We start from the raw sequence: 20238 nt of genomic DNA on the forward strand, positions 1-20238 counted from the left end.
AATATTACCCAATTATTCTTTTGTTTAAATTAAGCCATGCAAGTAATTTATAGGGATCCCTTTTATTCTTTTTCTTTCAGATATAATGTGAAGGTAACCTTAGCATTTTTGATGTCCATAGACAGTACTAGGGGTATCAAAGAAAAGGATGCCAAGCAATTGGAAGAAGTAAAACATTTAAGTCCCACAGGGAAAGACTTTTAATGGATGTAGGAAGAAACATTTTTAAGAAGTGCAGACAAATGCAAAATGACATTATTAATGACTCAAGACCATTAAATACATTGGTCTTTCTAATCACTCGGGCTTCTGAACCGTACTTGCAGTTCTCTGAATCTCATTCTCTCTCTCTCTCTCTCTCTCTCTCTCTCTCTCTCTCTCTCTCTCTCTGTGTGTGTGTGTGTGTGTGTGTGTAAGTACAGTCTGTGTCACTCTCTCTCTCTTCTCTCTGTGTCTCTCAGTCTTGTGTTTGTCTCTCTGTTTCTTCCTACTCCTCTCTCTGTCTTCCAGCAATAATACCCCTTCTCCCAATAACTGTCAGGAGTTTCGTACTATCTTCAGAGAGAAGCTGATTATCTACCTGCTCTCCAGCTTCTCTCTGAGTGACATGCCACCCACGCCTCCCAGCACAGCTCCTGCTTCTCCATCTCTGGGTGGGAATGAGGTAGTGAGGAAGTCCAAGACTGCCCTGGCCTGAACCCTGAGACCAAGAGGCTCTAGGAGCAGTGTTCACTCACTGATCCAAGGCTAGCCAGCCGCCCCCAATTGCACTCTGCAAGAGTAGGAGCCAACCCAGCGTTGCGCTTCCAGCTGCGTCTGCCCGGGCGCAGCACGTGCTCCAGGCGCTGGCGCGAGAGAGCGAGCGCCACCACCGCGGGCCCGCAGCCGTTCTGCTGGCTGCCACTACAGCTTAGATCGCAGCCACTAGCGCTTCTGCAGCAGCCAAGGCCGCTACGAAAGCGCAGGGAGCTTGAAAGGAGCGGCTGTCCAGAGGAGCAAGGCTCAGGGAGCGCACCTGGTAAGCATAGCGCTGTTTTTCTTTCTCTCAGCTGTGGAGTTACCAGGGATGTAGGATGCCGCCGGAGCCCCTCCCCCAGTGCAGGGATGGAGAGTGAGCGAGCAAGGGGCGGGTGCTTGGACTAAAGGGACCCAGAAGGGCAGGTGGTGGGCAGGTGGACGACAGGTGAAGCCAGGGATACTAGAAGGTCCTGCAAGTTTAAGAAAGTCACCCCGCAAGGACATGTGCTCTATAAATTAGACATGAATTTAGAGTCAGGAGCCTGGGCTAATGTGGTATGGCTAAATGGGAGGTTTTTGAATATCTTTTTGTTTTCATTCACCTAACTGAAGGATTTCAGTGGGGTTGTTTCCACAGAAAATAGCTAAAATAATCAGTGGCAGAAAAAAATAAATAAAACCAATAAAGCCCCCCCCCCTTCTGTCTCATGCTGGTACATGTGCAATGATAAAGCATGCACTTAGCGAGGGAGGAGAATTTTAGATCTCTGAGGATATTAGATGTTTGGGCTGTAGTAAGCACACTTGCTGATGCTGCACCCCAAAAATGAGACAGGGAAGAAGATTATGGATGGTTTTAAATACTGTATTACAATTCTAAAATGACATTTGAATGACTATAACACCAGGACCAAGAGATTCTCTGGAATCATTAACCCATTTATGAGATGTATCAGCACGTCTGGACCCTTAAAGCTAAGATTATATATTTCTAGCAGTGAAAGGAAGATTTTTTTTAACCTTAAATTTTCTGACAGAACTTTCATAAAGGATGATAATGAAGAACATGGAGATCAAGAGGAAAGAGAGGGGAGTTGAACAGACTCCATGAGCTATGTGTGGTAGTATAGCAAGGAGAGTTGGGTCTGTCAGATTTGGTACCAATGTTCATTCAGTCACACCCTGAGAAGCCCTTAGGCCATTGTCTAGGAAAATATGTGACCTTGAACAAGACTACCAAGCATTGTACACTTATTCTCTCCATCAGGAAAGTGGAAAGCATACTGCATTTTAGGACACTGAAGTCTCACAAAATAGTGTGTGTTTGTATAAGCTTGAAGAATTGTACAGGGAAAGAGGGAAGGGAGATATCCGGAAATACAGGCAAATAGATTGTAAAGATGTTCTCTCTCCAAGTATTTTAACAGCTGTAACGTTCACAGTGCCATTGGATAATGCATGCTGGTTCTATGAAAGGTCTATGGGAAAGGTTGAGTCCAGCCAAACATTCAGGCCCATGCAAAGATTATGGAGTTTTGACAGTTGTTTGGAAAATTTCAAATGCACAAAACTTAAAGTTACATTTTGCTTATTTGCTTGTTTGTTTATTTTATTGTCTAGCGAAGTAGCATTTGAAAAACATATTTTGGTGATAGGTTGTGAAGTTTTGGGGTTTGTTTGTTTGCTTTTATTTAACTTAAGCTTTGAGAAGTTACCTGGGCTTGATTATGGTAAAGAAAATCACATCCTAGTTTCAAGGTTTGTCACTGTGTGGCAAATGAGGATTTTGGAATGAGACAGGAATGTTCTGTAATATGAGTAGAAGGCTTAGGGAGGGAAGAGAAAAGCGATATTTCTCTTAGAGCATGCATGTCTATAGCCCAGTGGGCAGCAGGCAGCTGGCACATACCATGTTGATTCCTCTTCTACTTGACTGGAGAAGTCATCTCTAGCCCTTTTCTGTCAATGCATATTCATTTATAGAATTTGGAGATTTGCATTGCAGATGCTGAGATGGTATGCATTCATAAACTCATCTCCCTGGGTGTCTTCAGCTCCCCCCATCCTGAATGTCTGGCCATGAAACTAGTGTACCCATCCTGATCTGCCCAGGAGTCTGTGTTCCTAAAGGAACTCACTGTGCCACTTGGTGGCACCAAAAAGTTGCGCAGAGAAGTCTCTTCTCTATAAATACTAACTACCACCCCTCCCTCCTCCGCTCTCTCCCCTTCTCCCCTTCCCCCTGTCTCCATAGAGGGGAAGATTGCTGTACATGCCGCCCTCAGCTCCGCTGTTCTGAGCACTCCGAGCACAGGGGATGAGCTTGGGATCATCTTGGGGTTGGGGAAAAGCCCAAGAAAGGAAAAGCTGGCTCAACCCCATTGATTTCTGCTGCCCAACTTTACTCCGGGGGGCTAGCTAAACAGCATCTCACTGCCTGCTGCGTGGCCAACAGGGGGTAAGCTTGCTATGTCTGTGTGCCCAGGTATCTATCCCCAGACCTGTCAAGGATTTAGAAGCTTTAAGCATGCTGATAAGCTCACAGTGTGGTTTGGAGGAGGGGACTTAGATGAATCCGGGGTGGCCAGAGCAGAAGAGGTTCACATCTGCTTCTTTTACAGAAGACCATTATTAATTAAACCTGTTGGTGGAAAAGGCGCGAGCAAGAGGGTAAAGCAGGGGGAGGTATGCAAGGTCTAAGATAGGGATTATGCACGCCTTTGGATCCCCGTGTCTGAGCTCTGAGGAAAGGAGAACATGGTTTAGAATGCAGACTGGCTTACCCAGTCCTTTGGAGAACTCAAAACTGAGAAAGCAAAGGTAGAGAAGGGAAGGAAGGAGAATCACTTCTGGGTAATAGATTGGTTTCTCCTCTGCCTGGGGCGGGGTGGGGTGGGGGTACAGCGTTTGGTGCTGAAAGCACAGCTTGGGATTTATTGTTTCTATCTCAATGTCCTTTGAACGCCCCCAACCCCTAGCGCAACTTCGTGCGCTTTCTTTTTCCTTGGATATAGCTTTCCCTTCCTTCCAGACACAAAGCTACCCAGGGGCAGCAGATCAGAGCGCAGAAGAGGGATCCCAGGCTACAGGGACTTGGAGACAAGGAACCAGGAAAGTTCTACCAAGCAAACTCTAGTTGATGTTTACAGTAGCCTAATCTATTTTGGGACATTTCAGCAGGAAGTAATGGTTGACCTGGGTGATTACCCACCTAGTTGTAGGATGTATGGCTGTTCGTATTTCTCTTTAGAGTGCATGGTGTGGGAAAAGTGACTTTGAGAAAGTGATAACAGATTCTTGTTTTTATTTAGTCAGAATCCTGGAACTGTTTCACCTGAATTAGCTTGGGTATCCAAACAAGTAGGTAGTGCTATGCATCAATTTATTTCTTCATAAGAAATTGGTATTCACAAATGGAAAGGTGGACTCACCTTTCTTTCTTCCTTTCAATATCCAACTTTATATTTTATTGTTTAAATTGCTTAAGAAGTGAACTAGTGATCTCCTGTATTTCTAGTTCTGGTAGCAAATTGGTGCCTATAACAACAGTCTAGTGAGAATGCTTAGCACTAAGGGCACCCCTTCATCCAGCAAAGATTTATTCTGAGTTATTTGACACCTTATTATGAGTTTCAGAGGATATAGGTGTGCTATTTTTTTCTTGTTGTGAGTGCTTTGTGCTCTTCTCTTATGGAGTGGAGGGAATTTCCTCCATTAATTTCTCTGTTAATTCTGTGTAATACATATTAAATTGTCAGTTAGTAATCTTTTTGTCATTTGTGGAACTTTCCATTTTGAAGGATTGTTGGTTTAGAAATAGAAAACTTTGCTTGCCAAACTCACTAGGTTAATGACTTGCATTCTACCAAGTCTGCATCCTTCTCCTGGAAACTTCTTCAGCACCTTGGACAGGTACTCATACTATTCCCTAGGCTTCACTGGACACTTACTGAGCAACAAACCACCACTTAGATAAAAGACTTTTCCTCGTCCTTTACACTTTATGATTAAATGTAAAATTCATGTATTTCAACTGCATCTTCTAGAGCTCCATGATGTTCCATAGCAGTGTTTTACCTGTGGGTTTTATGCCCAAAAAGGACAGAGGAAATCCAAAGAACAAAAAAGAAAAAAGAAAATGAAAATTTAATGTCTATTTATTATAGGCACTCTGAGGTTATTTGGATAAGAATGATATTTGAACACCCCATGTACTTGCTTAAATCTTAACCTGTTATCAAATGTATACACAGACCTTTACCATTGTACACATCATAGCCATTCAGACTGATATCCAGGGAACACTGAAAAATTCAGTAATAGATATTTATCCACGTAAAGAATATCTATGATTTGAGAATACTTGGGTAAGGAGACACCATTTTCTTTCTTTTTTCTGAACTGTTATTTTGTCATGTTTCCTACTAAATTAATTGGCTTCACTAAAAATGTTTACATTTGTGAGTAAATAACTTTCATGATTCTTATTTTATTCAAAATGCATTGAGAATTTTTCAAGGAATGTTGCTATATTGACTTTTTGAAGAATGTTGGGACTATTTATGCATTTAGAAATGGTAAATTAAAACTGAGGATGGCGATGTATAACTTAAATCTCAGCACTTGAAAGGTTGAGGCAGGAAACACAAAAGTTCACAGTAATCCTTAGTTATGTAGGAAGTTAAATGAGGCCCTGTAACAAAAAGATGAAGAAAAATTAAATGATAGAAGAAGATGAACACTAATCAGAAAAAATGAGATTGAATAAATTGTAAATATGTACATAATTGTATTACTTGAGTAAAATATGTATGCATGTTTTATTCAAGGTTTGCTACATTCATGGAATGAAGAGGCATATTTCTTTATACATTTTTGCTATTGGATATATGGACACATATATGGACTTAGACATTTGTGTATGTACCATTTTCTTCACACTATTTAAATACATCCAGCTGAATCTAACTTTGTGAAAAAATGATGATTCTTTTGATATATGTTTTTGAGAACATGACAGTGTATTACATAGAAGTGTCCTTGATTTGGAATTATTTGTTTGGAAATATTAATTCTGATGCTAAGGCATCTCTTTATGTCCTTTCTTGTTGTGTACGTAGAAGACACACAAGAAGGGAACATCCAAAGAAGTGGTTTTATTTCATACTCAAATGACCTAAGAATGTAACATTTTGACTTTGATTTTTCAACTGTTTACAAATCAGAAAATGCTTTCTTGATATTTTCTCATTTCATTTGAATGAAAGGGTTTAAATACAAAAACATGCCAAGATTTGTCTCCATGGCTCCAGTATTAATGCAGAGGAGACATAAGTGTATACTTTAATGCTAATAATATTGTTTGAAATGCACTCACACAGAGAAACAAACACAAATGCATCTATGTTTGGCGATAGGGCTTCCAATAAAAGTTTTGTAGTAGGTCAATGCTTGCCAGGGCAAGTATTATTTATTGAGCATGTTAGGGATTGTATCAAGTACTAGATGTATTACATTGCTAATCATCAAATGAGTCACATGATATACTGGTTTTAATTTTTTTTGTTGTAAAAAGTGAAGTTTTTCTTTCATTGTTATAACATGAAAATGGTACCAAGAAACAACCCCCAGAACACATACATATGCTGTGTGTTATAAAATTGTCAGTATGAATAGAACATACCCTGTTTCTATAGCATCAGTCTATAATGCAGATATTTGTGGAGGCTCTTTTATGATTGTTCTCAGTCTGTTGTGGTTTGCAGTGTATTTTATTAGTGAATATTTGGCACCAGATTGCATGAATGTGGATCTCACCTTTAGTTGAGTATGTGAATTTGTAAACAGAATTAAATCATGTATATGATTTATATATATTTCATTATATATTATTATATAAACAAATACCCAACTTTTCTTGTTTGTAGTGGATGAGGAAAGTTAGAATGATATTAATACAACCAAGTGAGTATGGGAAATTAATTGCTCCAATTGGAGTAACTTCCCTGACCTGTTAGTGATGAATACATAAAAGTAATTTATGGCAATTTGTTGTCTGCACGACATTGGATATAAAATGCTGCCTGAGTTATTAACTTTCTCAATAGTCACATGAATTTCTCTCTCTCTCTCTCTCTCTCTCTCTCTCTCTCTCTCTCTCTCTCTCTCTCTCTCTCTGTCTCTCTCTCTCTGTCTCTCTCTCTCTCTGTCTCTCTCTGTCTCTCTCTGTCTCTCTCTCTCTCTCTCTCTCTCTCTCTTGCTCTTTCTAATTTTTTTATTGTTAACAGCTGTTATACGGTGAAGTGGACTACATAACTTGTCTAAAGTCTCACTGTTCCTACCACCCCAAAGCACAAGTGTAAACCCAGGGATATTTGGCTCCCAAATTCTAGCTTTTGGCACGAATATTATCTTGTAACTTGAACATATAGAGTAAGCTGTATTTTTTCTCTTTTTAAATTTCTTTCTTTTATTAAATATTTTCTTCATTTACATTTCAAATGCTATCCGGAAAGTTCCCTATACCCTCCCTCCACCCTGCTTCCCAACCCACCCACTCTGGCTTCCTGGCCCTGGCATTTCCCTCTACTGTGGCATATGATCTTCGTAAGACCAAGGGCCTGTCCTCCCATTGATGGCCGACTAGGCCATCCTCTCCTACATATGCAACTAGAGACATAAGCTCTAGGGAGTACTGGCTAGTTCACATTAATTTTTTTTTTAATTCTACTAATTTTGAGTCAGCACCATCTCCTTCCACAAGGGAGTGTCCAAATTTTTTTTTCTAAAACATTTTAGAATATTCAAAATTAGATATGCAAATTTGTGAGAAAATCAGAAATCAAAATGGTACATAATTACAGTTTCAAACATTTTCTTTTTTTAGACAAACTCTTCAAGAAAGTTAAAGGGAAGAATCAGAAGCAAGAAGTATATTTTAAATAGACATGATTTTGCTGTCATTACAAAATGTCAGCTATTGAAAATTTCTTTAATGGATATTTGTCACAGTAGTTTTGAATGAAGGTTATGTATGTTAAACTTTTTAGCTTAAGTATTTTAATGAAAAAATATTATCACAATAACACTAATGTGCATCATATCTATACGATACACATCATGTTACTTTATTTATTTATTTATTTATGTATTTATTTATTTATGGTCTTTTTATTAGATATTTTCTTTATATACATTTCAAATGCTATCCTGAAAATTCTCTATACCCTCCCCACCCCGCCCTGCTCCCCTACCCACCCACTCCCACTTCTTGGCCCTGGCATTCCCTTGTACTGGAGCATATAAAGTTTGCAATACCAAGGGGCCTCTCTTCCCAGTAATGGTTGACTAGGACATCTTCTGCTACATATGCATCTAGAGATATGAGCTCTGGGGGTACTGGTTAGTTCATATTGTTGTTCCACATATAGGGTTGCAGACCCCTTCAGCTCCTGGTGCTTTCTCTAGCTTCTCCATTGGGGGCCCTGTGTTCTATCTTATAGGATGACTGTGAGCATCCACTTCTGTATTTGCTAGGCAATGGCATAGCCTCATATGAGACAGCTATACCAGGGTCCCTTCAGCAAAATCTTGCTGGCATATGCAATAGTGTCTGGGTTTGGTGGATGATTATGGGATGGATCCCTGGGTGGGGTAGTCTATGGATAGTCCATCCTTTCGTCTTAGCTCCAAACTTTGTCTCTGTAACTCCTTTCATGGGTATTTTGCTCCCTATTCTAAGGAGGAATGAAGTATCCACCCATTGGTCTTCCCTCTTCTTGATTTTCTTGTGTTTTGTAAATTGTATCTTGTGTGTTCTATGTTTCTGGGCTAATATCCACTTATCAGTGAATGCATATCTAATTACTTCTTTTGTGACTGGGTTATTTTATAATGATAAAAATAAGTTTAAGACCAATCTGTCTTAATGTAACATTACTCTTTAGGAGTAAGTAAATAATACATTATTACTGACTTTAAAAATTAAATGATATTTTGAAAATAATATATATATAATATATATATTGAATAAAATTTGCTATTCTAATCAAGTCAAAATGAATTTTATAACTAGAATGAAGAAGTATTTAATATAGCAAATATTGCCTATGTTAGTCTCACATTCTTTTATTGTAATTTGTGGATATCCAGAGCCATGTTAAGCGAATGTAAAAAGAAACCATTCATTGTGTCAGTTAAAATTTTGTCTCCAAAATGAAGTAACATTCTCAGCAACAAGATCACACATAAACGTGTAACAAAGTGAGAAAAGGACACACACCCTAACTTAACCTCCTTCATCTCATTTGGAAGTTACAGAGAAAAGCTGAATGAAAATGAATACAAAGGACAGCCCTTAGCTGTCCTTTCTGTTATGAGTGATGTGGAAAATACTTTGAGGACTTTCACTTATATCATTGGTTTTCAAACTGGAAATGCTTCTTTCCTGCCAAGGGCATTCAGTGCTGCCTAGAGGTACATTTCGCTTCATAAATAAAAAATTGTGTTACCAGTCGTTTGGCTCAGTAGACATAGAACTGTGACACTGTTTAATATCCTCCAATAGACAAGACAGTATCTTGCTACAACAATATTACCTAATCCTAAATGACAACCATAATTCCACTGTGTTTTTTTAAAGTGATCTTTCTAAATAATTCAGGCAAGCAAAATTAACAATATGATTTATTTAATGTAGTTTCTAATGGATAGACTTAAGGCAAACAATTAATGGAAAGCTCAGTCTCTAGAATGATGTGTTGTCGTTATTTGAACTCTAAATAACCAAACCATTAGGTTCTTCACAAGGCACTGCCACTTGTTTATAAGAAGTGTGGACATCACAGACAGTTTACTTGTTTTGGATATGTTCTACATTATTTAAATGCTTGTAAGTTTCCATAGTGAGAGGTATTAATGTAGTTAGTAATTATAATACTTTCTAGGGTTTTTGCAAGGTTTATGTGAAGTAACATTTATATGTTTTCATACATACAATAAATAAAGCAATTAGTGAGTAAATGCAGATCAAGTTATAAAAATGCCAAATATGTGTTCAAATATCTGATGGCTAATACTCTAACAGGAATAATAATTCTTTGCAATCGCTAGAGATATGCCATAAATTTAAAGAAAGCATCTGGGGGCTATAAAATGGTTAAAGCTTAAAATCTCTGCTTGATAATTAAATTGAGACAAGTTAGAAGTGTTTTTTTCCCCCTGCTTTGTTGGAAAAGGCAGTTTCATGTCTTTGTGGACTACTAAACCACTTGTTAAAATGATTTACAATGATTTAGTGAGCTCCAGTGTACAGCTAGCACTTTTTAGCTAATGCATAATATTGCAGATTTCATCTTTGTGTGGTGCCATTTATGGCTTTGGGAGGATTAAAATATGGCCTATTCTTTGTCTTCAGCTAAGCAAAGAGGATGCTATTCTCTGTTGTTTACAAGGTCACAGATGTAAGCGTCAGATACTGATGAAAGAGAGCTTTCCCACATTGCATGGGTCTCAATACCATTATCCTACTGAGTGTTTCTTATCTATATATGCAGTTGTTTCTATAAATAAAATTTACCAAAGGCAAACTGTACATGCAATATTGACACCCTGTTTGTGATGAGACTATGGCTTATGCAAAAGAAATTTTATTAGTGTTGAAGTCCTGAACTATGTGATTTGCTTGTGTGAGGATTAAGTTATATAAGAGACATCTGTGCCACAAAGATGGTTGGGCACTGAGAAGATTGTTAAAAACAAAAGACAAAGTGAGTTAGGTCTGATCATACTGTCGTTTCTTATTTACAGCAAAGACTACCCACCAGTTTCTCTTTATCTACATCCATATAGGAAATGAGGCTGCATAATTACTAAAGGAAATAATGTATTTGTACATTAAATATGTCTACTGCTTTCTATAAGGCACAATGAATCAAAAAATGTAAATGAGATTAAAGCACTTGACTGCTTTTGATATTAGCATGTTGAATTAACATTATATAAATTGAACTATTTATAACAAATTTGAATGAATTAATGATCTTCATGTTATTAGAATTTAGGCCTATGCTGTTTTAAAAACATTTTTGATCATTATATAGGGTAATACATCCCCATTATCCATATCAAGAACTTACGTTTTTCTCACCAACTTGCCACCCCTACAGATCAAGAGTTATAACACACACACCATACACAATCAAACACACACACACACACACACACACACACACACACATTCACACACCAATTTATTTTTGAGATGGTATGATTTAGTTTATATGAAGTGATGATAGTCTGTTGTTTTATTATTTGGTTGATGTTCTTTGCTAATTTCAAGCATACATAAAATTAATTAGGTGCTGAAGTTGGATCTTCAGAACCAGCATCAAAAGTCTAGGATATTGATTCCTATTTTTCATTCTATCACCCCTGCCCTGGTGGTCAGAGACCACCAGATATCAGGGACCCACAATCCAGTCAGTCTAATAGAAATAGCTATTCACTCCCAGATTCAATGGGAGACCTCTCTTTCCCCAAAAACATCCACAAAAGTGATTAAGCAAGACATCCTCTTATTAAACACTGGCTTCCACATATGTCTTTATCAGCATGTCCCTCCCATATCCCAACCTGGTATAGATTCCTTAATCTCCATGGGTCTCACTTACATAGCACCATATGCAGGGCACTCTCTAGTTTTTGAAACTGTTTTTACGTAATCTACTGAAAACATGGGGGAATAGTCAAGGTTCTCTGATAATTTCTTCAGTCCAATTCTCATCTTTGAGGTCCTGTTATGCCCGACTGCACAGGGTAGGCATAACTATTACGTACATAGTTTTCTAGGAAGTGGAGGAAATGGAACCTTGGCCAGGTAACCAAAAACAACATTATATAGAGACAATTCATTTCAATATTTTTCACATTTAAGATTTATCAAACATTTAATTCTGTGCAAGGATTAAACCAAATTATGCTCAGGGTAGCACATATGTAGCCTTTAATGACTTTTAAATCTGTTGTAACTGGGAAAATGTGTAGACAGCTACCACTTTAGCTTAGAAATAAATAGCATAAGAAAAAAAAAGTACGAGAGATGGCTAGGAAGAGAAAATAACGTATAAATAAAGTTTCCCACATGTGCTCAGAGGCCCCAGGAAGCATACCACAGCTCAATATCTAATGGAAGTGTTTTAAAATATTGCAATCCGTCATAATATTTGGCCACAGGTAATAGTTTGTGCTGTTGTTAGTTAGAGTGGAAGTCTCAGCAACATCAACTGGCCAAGGATAAAGACTCAGCAAAGAATGGTTCTAGGATCCACAGTAAACTCTACTGGATTTTTTTCTCAACTGTGTGATAAAGGTTATTGTAACAACCATATCAAAAGGTACATACAGTATGAACAAAGCTATTGGAGCCAAGTAAGACTGAGTAGTGACTTCTAAGGAGGAATGTGCCAGCAGGTGCCTAGAGGTGAATGGCTGGGAGTTAAGGTCACCAAAGAGACTCTAGGAGAATTGGAGAAAGAATTTGGAATCTTTAACCCTAAAACTATTCGAATCACACTAATAAACTTAGATGTTTTGGGGAAGAAACTCTGTATGTGAGTGCATACCCATTTGTGACATTTAATGAAAACTAAATCATACATGCCTTTTATCTCTGTTCAATACAGTATGACTATACTATATACCACTCTCCATACCACTCAATTAAATTATATGACTGAAAGTTTTTGAGCCAAATACTGCCTCTTTTCTAGTTTGTCATCATTTCTGGATATTTTCACCCTCAGAATCCTGTGGAATGCAGCTTGTGTAAATAACTACTTTTTTTTTCTGCTTCCTAGGTGATTTTACCCAAATTCTTGGTTTAGAAAAAAAAAAAGACCTCTGTATGCTGAAGCCTCCCATAATTTTTCTACAATTCAGACATCTCTCCAGAAACTCAACCTAGTATATCCAGCTGTTTTGTCCACATATGATCATAAATTCTAGTAAGTATACAAAACATTGTCTCTATTCAAATATGCTACTCCCTCCTCCTCAAACACAATGAAGACTTGATTTCACCTGCCCAGGCTGAAAGACCAACTCACTCACCCTCACCAAAGTCTCCTTACCTTCTCATCTTTACTCACCTGACAGCAAAACCCTTTCATTTTACCTTCAAAATATACAGAGGACCGTTGCTGTGACCATCATAGATATAGATGCTGCATCTACTATCCAACCACTAGCACCTGATTGGGTTCCATAGATTCTTTCTTGCTTTGCCATCATCTACCTTTGTGTTGCTTCTCTTATTTAAATAAGAGCCAGAGTTTAAACCTTCTCTATTGAAAAGTGTTACAGGAAAACATTCCAATACAATGTTTTAGCCAAAGTCTCCTCAAGTCCAAACAGGCTTAACACCATCACAGGACCTCACAGACTAGCCTCAGCTTCTTTCTCAGTTTATAGCAGTTTATAGGAACTCTGGTTCCTTAGTATTGCCCAAAATACCAAACAAAATCCCCACAGAAGCTTGATAATAGCTTTAATCTTTATATAAAATGTGCTTTTTCTAGATGTTATCCTGAGTGGCTCTTTTAATTATTTATATAAATATTTGTTCAATACCTTTTAAGTTTATATATTATTGGTAACATTTTTAACATTATCATGCTTAACCCTTTATATCTTGCTCCATTGTCTAGTGTTTTTTTGTATCTTTTGGGTTTAGTACCTTGTAGCATAGGGACTTTCACTTACTTGTCTTTTTATCGTATAACAACTCCCTGACTTCTGTTAGATTAGAGTAGTATAAGAGCATGAACTTTCTCTATCCAAAATGGAGCCCTCAAGGTCTAGCAGAAATTTTGGTCCAACCATCCACTCAATAATTATTTATTGGAAAAAGGAGTGATATTGATCTATGTTATGTGTTCTCTGCCCATCTATTTGAAACTTAATCTCCATTAATTTATAGTATTTTGATAGCATAAATGATATTTTTCTGTGAGGTTTGTAAGCTGAGTTACATTTCTGCTTAATTTCCAAACTATAATATGTTTGTGTGTGAAGAGGGGACTATCGATGTATGCAGGGTAGAGTAGACCAGATTAGAGTCTAGAAAAGGCTGTCAGGTGTCTTGTTCTATCATTTCTAACCTATTTCCTTTGAGATAGGATTTATCAGTGAATTTGAGTTTGGCTGGTGTCCCAGCAATCTTTCTGTATCTGCCCTCTATAGAGTTCTAAGGTTTTAGGCATGTGAGAGGTCATGCCCAGATTTTTATGAGCATTGGGAATTAATCATTGCGCTTGTAAAGAAATGACTTTTATCACTAAGCCTGAAAGGAAAAGTATATGTATGTACTTCCAAGAGATAGACATAATACACATTATATACATCTATGGCTTCTCTGTATTGAATTATCACTGCCTCCTACCCCCAGAGTGCTCTTAAATTGAAAAGCAATTTTATTCATTACTATATCACTAAAAAGTTAAAAGATGTGTTTTTATGGTCCCTTGCATTTTCCTGGACTTTAATATATTCTTAATATATCTTTTATAGCAATGGGTAATAAGTTAACAAGGATGATGAGAAAACATATTTTAGGATCATCAGAAATAAACAATTTTATTTACAACTTTAGAATTTATTGACTAGTTTTTAACATCAAAACCCATATATAATATATATTTGTGAGATAGAGGAAATAAAATAATGTCTAAACATTTGGATTGTTTTTAAGATTTATTTATTTTACTTATATGAGTACACTGTACATACTCATTATATGAGTACACTGTCTTCAGACACACCAGAGGGGGCGTCAGATCTCATTACAGATGGTTTTGAGCCACCATGTAGTTGCAGTCATTGCTCTTACCCACTGAGCCATCATCACTCCAGAACCACCATTTGGATTTTTATAAACAATATTCATATAATTTGCAATGTATCCAACACATAAAACACAGCTATTGTGTCAAATGCCATCAAGATGTACAATGCACATCATAAATATATTTTCAATGAATCCAGATGCATTCTTTTCTGTTCAACATAGAAGCCTTGAATAAGTCTCTGAATATATGATGCTGAGGCCACCATTTTTCACTATTATCTGCTCCTCTTCCTTGTCTCTCATGCTGTAGGTTGTTTTCTTTCCTAAGTTGACTTTTTTTTCCTCTGAAATCTGGCCTTGTGGAGCTCATTTCTTAGCGTCATTTTTGACACTTTTATATTTTCTCTTTGGGTGGTTTCATGCATTTGTAAGATTTTATACACTGGTTAATCTCTATTTATGTCTCAAACTAAACTTCTTATCTAATCCATGTCTCATATATGTCCCTGGACACATCGAAAGCATCTCAAATTTGAAATATTTAGAAGAAAATTATTATTTTCTTCTGCTGCTCACTTGTTCACTTATCTGGCTGTATCATCTCTTTTCACTATATTAAAATAAGTTAGTTTCTTAGAATTTCAGGAACAGATCAAAGTTCTTCTATCTGTATTCCTATCTCATTCATCAACACTCATGGGGGGATCTGTATTTCAAGTTATATCTAACTTTGTCCACTTCTCTCTCTTTTTACTGTTATCGGTCATGACTGAGATACTGTCATTCTATCTAGACTACTATGTGTCTTCTAATCAGATTTCTTCCATCTATTACCTAGAATGTTCCGCTGCATGAATTATTCTATAGTTAAAAATTTGTCTATCATTTGCTTATGCCTGCAGGATGACTTTCAGTGGCATGTCACCTTAAACATTAGGAGACCCAACAATGTCTGTCTCTTTTTTAGCTTTAAAAGCCAATGCTATGCCTCCATCCCTCAAATTCTTTATGTCCTAGCCATCTTTCCATGTGAATATCTTTTCATTTTTTCTTTTTAACTTTTTAAAATTAATTTGGTGTTCACAGATGCCATTATTTTGAATATTGATTTGTAATGTTTATGAATATCAGGAACATACATACCATTTATAGTCTTAATTATTCAATTCTCAAGAGAAAATCATATATATTATATCCTTATAATGTTATATATAACATACATAGAGAGTTATTGGGTTATAATGACTTCTTCAAAAAAGACAATGATAGCACTTGGGAGACAGAGGCAGGCAGATTTCTGAGTTCGAGGCCAGCCTGGTCTACAAAGTGAGTTCCAGGACAGCCACAGCTATCAGAGAAACCCTGTCTTGAAAAACAAAAACAAAAGCAAAAACAAAAAAATTAATGTGTACCATTGTGCAACATTTTCACATATTTTCCACCTAGTAGGCAGATTTTGTTTGAAAGAGTCAAATAATTTCATGTATAAAATAGAGATAAGATACTTAAATACATATACAATATCTCATTATATATGACCTTCCTAAAACGACTCTATAAAATTAGGTTGAATGCTCAGCTTCATATTTTTGATAGGTCATTTCTAGCCCCATACTGTAGTATAAAAGCAAACCATATTTTGTTGCTGAATTTACCTACTTATTCTCATGATCAATCTTCAATGACCACAAGACTAAACAATGATTCCATGTCTTTGATCTTAGGAGATTCAGCAGGCATTTTGAAAGTGTTCAGACAATTTCACCATGAGAAAATTAACTAACACTTTTGTTCCCTTCACTTTTGTCTAAAATGCTAAATTATAAAATATGATCCACATGATTCACAAAAGAAGCTTGTGTATGCAAGCACCTCATTATTCTGGATCATGTAGCTATTGGTGAAATTTTAATTTTCATGTTTGGTACTATGCAAAGTGTTCTTCCTCAGTTGCTATGGAAACAGCTGAAGGATACAGTGTAATAAAAGTACCTATTGTGAGAAATATAATTCAAGGTATATTCATTATGTGTCTAAAGTACAGTTTTTCAAATTCCGATGAAGTCTAAAACCATCATATTTTTTAAAGATGAAAATTAATGGCAGAAATTTCTGAAGATGTATATTACCTGTGTTTAACAGGTAATTCTTGGGTTTTCATCATTTAAATTGTCAAACAATTTAAAACTCTTGTTTGGCCATGATGGTGACATTCAAAGTAAATCCAATGAAAGAAAACAACTATTAATCTGCTACATACTTTTTTTTCCATTTTTTATTAGGTATTTAGCTCATTTACATTTCCAATGCTATACCAAAAGTCCCCCATACCCACCCACCCCCACTCCCCTACACACCCACTCCCCCTTTTTGGCCCTGGCGTTCCCCTGTACTGGGGCATACAAACTTTACGTGTCCAATGGGCCTCTCTTTCCAGTGATGGCCGATTAGGCCATCTTTTGATACATATGCAGCTAGAGTCAAGAGCTCCGGGGTACTGGTTAGTTCATAATGTTGTTCCACCTATAGGGTTGCAGATCCCTTTAGCTCCTTGGGTTCTTTCTCTAGCTCCTCCATTGGGAGCCCTGTGATCCATCCATTAGCTGACTGTGAGCATCCACTTCTGTGTTTGCTAAGCCCCGGCATAGTCTCAGAAGAGATAGCTACATCTGGGTCCTTTCAATAAAATCTTGCTAGGGTATGCAATGGTGTCAGCATTTGGATGCTGATTATGGGGTGGATCCCTGGATATGGCAGTCTCTACATGGTCCATCCTTTCATCTCAGCTCCAAACTTTGTCTCTGTAACTCCTTCCATGGGTGTTTTGTTCCCAATTCTAAGGAGGGGCATAGTGTCCACACTTCAGTCTTCATTCTTCTTGAGTTTCATGTGTTTAGCAAATTGTACCTTATATCTTGGGAATCCTAGGTTTGGGGCTAATATCCACTTATCAGTGAGTACATATTGTGTGAGTTCCTTTGTGAATGTGTTACCTCACTCAGGATGATGCCCTCCAGGTCCATCCATTTGGCTAGGAATTTCATAAATTCATTCTTTTTAATAGCTGAGTAGTACTCCATTGTGTAGATGTACCACATTTTCTGTATCCATTCCTCTGTTGAGGGGCATCTGGGTTCTTTCCAGCTTCTGGCTATTATAAATAAGGCTGCTATGAATATAGTGGAGCATGTGTCCTTCTTACCAGTTGGGGCATCTTCTGGATAAATACCGAGGAGAGGTATTGCTGAATCCTCCGGTAGTACTATGTCCAATTTTCTGAGGAACCGCCAGACTGATTTCCAGAGTGGTTGTACAAGCCTGCAATCCCACCAACAATGGAGGAGTGTTCCTCTTTCTCCACATCCACGCCAGCATCTGCTGTCACCTGAATTTTTGATCTTAGCCATTCTGACTGGTGTGAGGTGGAATCTCAGGGTTGTTTTGATTTGCATTTCTCAGGGGATACTGGTTAGTTCATATTGTTGTTCCATCTATAGGGTTGTAGACCCCTTCAGCTCCTTGGGTGCTTTCTCTAGTTTCTCCATTGGGGGCCCTGTGATCCATCTTATACATGAATGTGAGCATCCACTTCTGTATTTGCCAGGCATTGGCATAGCCTCATACAAGACAGCTATACCAGGGTCCCTTCAGCAAAATCTTGCTGGCATATGAAATAGTGTCTGAGTTTGGTGGCTGATTATGAGATGCATCCCCAGGTTGGGTCGTTTCTGGATAGTCCATCCTTTCATCTTAGCTCCAAACTTTGTTTCTGTAACTCCTTTCATGGGTATTTTGTTCTATATTCTAAGGAGGAATGAAGTATCCACCCATTGTTCTTCCCTCTTCTTGGTTTTCTTGTGTTTTGCAAATTGTATATTGTGTGTTCTATGTTTCTGGGCTAATATTCACTTATCAGTGAGGTTTGCAGTGTTTTTATTTCAGGGAATAGTTTGGATACTAGGAAGCTCTCTTTCACAGGTATGTCTGCTGTATATCACATTTGCTTTTCTGTACTCCAGATGAACAACAGCAACAACAACAACAAATCAATATAAAACAGTCAAGATTAAGACACTGTTTCACCTGGTGACAAAACAAAGCACAAAAATTCCCCAAACTTTTCAGTTCTTTATTTTTGTCTATAATATTAGTCACACTATTTCTTCATGATTATGAATCTTAGGAGTGTTCCAGAGCTAGTATGTACACTGTTCAAACTCATGCTTCTCATTTCATTTTCAGGTTATGAATATTCTGATCATATGGATGCATCTAACTCAACACTCTCTGGGGACCTTGTTATTTTTTAGAGAATATTTCTAAATTACTGCCTAATTCCTTAATGCACCACTCAGCACAGAACATCATTTGACTATACCTATTGGAAATCTGAGTTTCCTCCATCATGATGTCTTTATTAGCTTGAATTCCTTTCCTAAAATGGTCCTTCTGTTGATTCTGTCAGTCCTACTTCTGAAAGAAGATGTACGAGGAAGTGCACAGTCCAGTGAGAGGAGGGTGGTGGCTCACATGCCAGGTGACATTATTATTGGAGCTCTCTTCTCGGTCCACCACCAACCAACTGTGGACAAAGTTCATGAGAGGAAGTGTGGGGCAGTCCGTGAGCAGTATGGCATTCAGAGAGTGGAAGCCATGCTGCATACCTTGGAAAGGATCAATTCAGATCCCACACTCTTGCCCAACATCACACTAGGCTGTGAGATAAGAGATTCCTGCTGGCATTCTGCTGTGGCCCTAGAGCAAAGCATTGAGTTTATAAGGGATTCCCTCATCTCTTCGGAAGAGGAAGAAGGCTTGGTACGCTGTGTAGATGGCTCTTCTTCCTTCCGCTCCAAGAAACCCATAGTGGGAGTCATTGGGCCTGGCTCGAGTTCTGTGGCCATTCAAGTTCAGAACTTGCTCCAGCTTTTCAACATACCTCAGATTGCTTACTCTGCAACTAGCATGGATTTGAGTGACAAGACTCTATTCAAGTACTTCATGAGGGTTGTACCTTCGGATGCCCAGCAAGCCCGAGCCATGGTAGACATAGTGAAGAGATACAACTGGACTTATGTCTCAGCTGTGCACACAGAAGGTATGTGATACTTTCCAACTTCTCGGCTAAATATTAAGCTTTTGCATGGTTAAAATGTTCCTCACCATTTTAGGTATTTTGATATGCTTTATTTTCATCAGAATGATAAAAGCTAATTATATTTAAACTAATATAACCATTTATGTGTCTATTAATTTGTTAAATAGCAAGATACATTTTTAATATGCATTGTGCAATTTCAAATTCTGCTGACAACAGCTTTTGATACTTATTTATAAGTATTTTTCAGGATTTTTGGCACTACAGTGAGCAGCTCATGTCATTAATATTCTATCATCGATCTTCTTTTGTTTTTGATAGTCAAAAGGAGATAGACATAAATATACACAGTAAGGAATATAGCTTAGTATGTTGTTATGGAGAATTATCAAACAATGTAGAGTTAAAATATTTGTTATATAGGATGCATAATCAAATCTGCAATAAGAAAAACAATTTAAATTTATGCTTATATTGAATATATTTGGGACATAATTTTAATAAAATATATAACATTTTGAAATGTATTGCTTTGCTACATGAAAAGTATTATAATAAA

General features: G+C 37.4%; 1 protein-coding gene across 4 annotated transcripts in view; it reads left to right on the plus strand.

Moving 5' to 3' along the window:
• Positions 1-458: 458 nt before the first annotated feature.
• The window catches only part of Grm5 (glutamate receptor, metabotropic 5), a 551083-nt gene continuing 531303 nt past the window's right edge, over positions 459-20238 (plus strand). For 2 of the 4 annotated variants that reach the window (NM_001143834.1, NM_001081414.2), the window contains exons 1-3: positions 646-1018; positions 12594-12740; positions 18824-19679. In NM_001143834.1, coding sequence (NP_001137306.1) covers positions 19022-19679 — 658 coding nt within the window. In that variant the 5' untranslated portion in view covers positions 646-1018; positions 12594-12740; positions 18824-19021. Of the gene's footprint in view, positions 1019-2992; positions 3197-12593; positions 12741-18823; positions 19680-20238 lie in introns of those variants that run through there. The other 2 variants (XM_011241643.3, XM_006507184.4) reach the window with 2 other exon arrangements.

This window comes from Mus musculus, chromosome 7 (assembly GCF_000001635.26).
Source record: "Mus musculus strain C57BL/6J chromosome 7, GRCm38.p6 C57BL/6J".
In the NCBI taxonomy this organism is placed as follows: domain Eukaryota; kingdom Metazoa; phylum Chordata; class Mammalia; order Rodentia; family Muridae; genus Mus; species Mus musculus.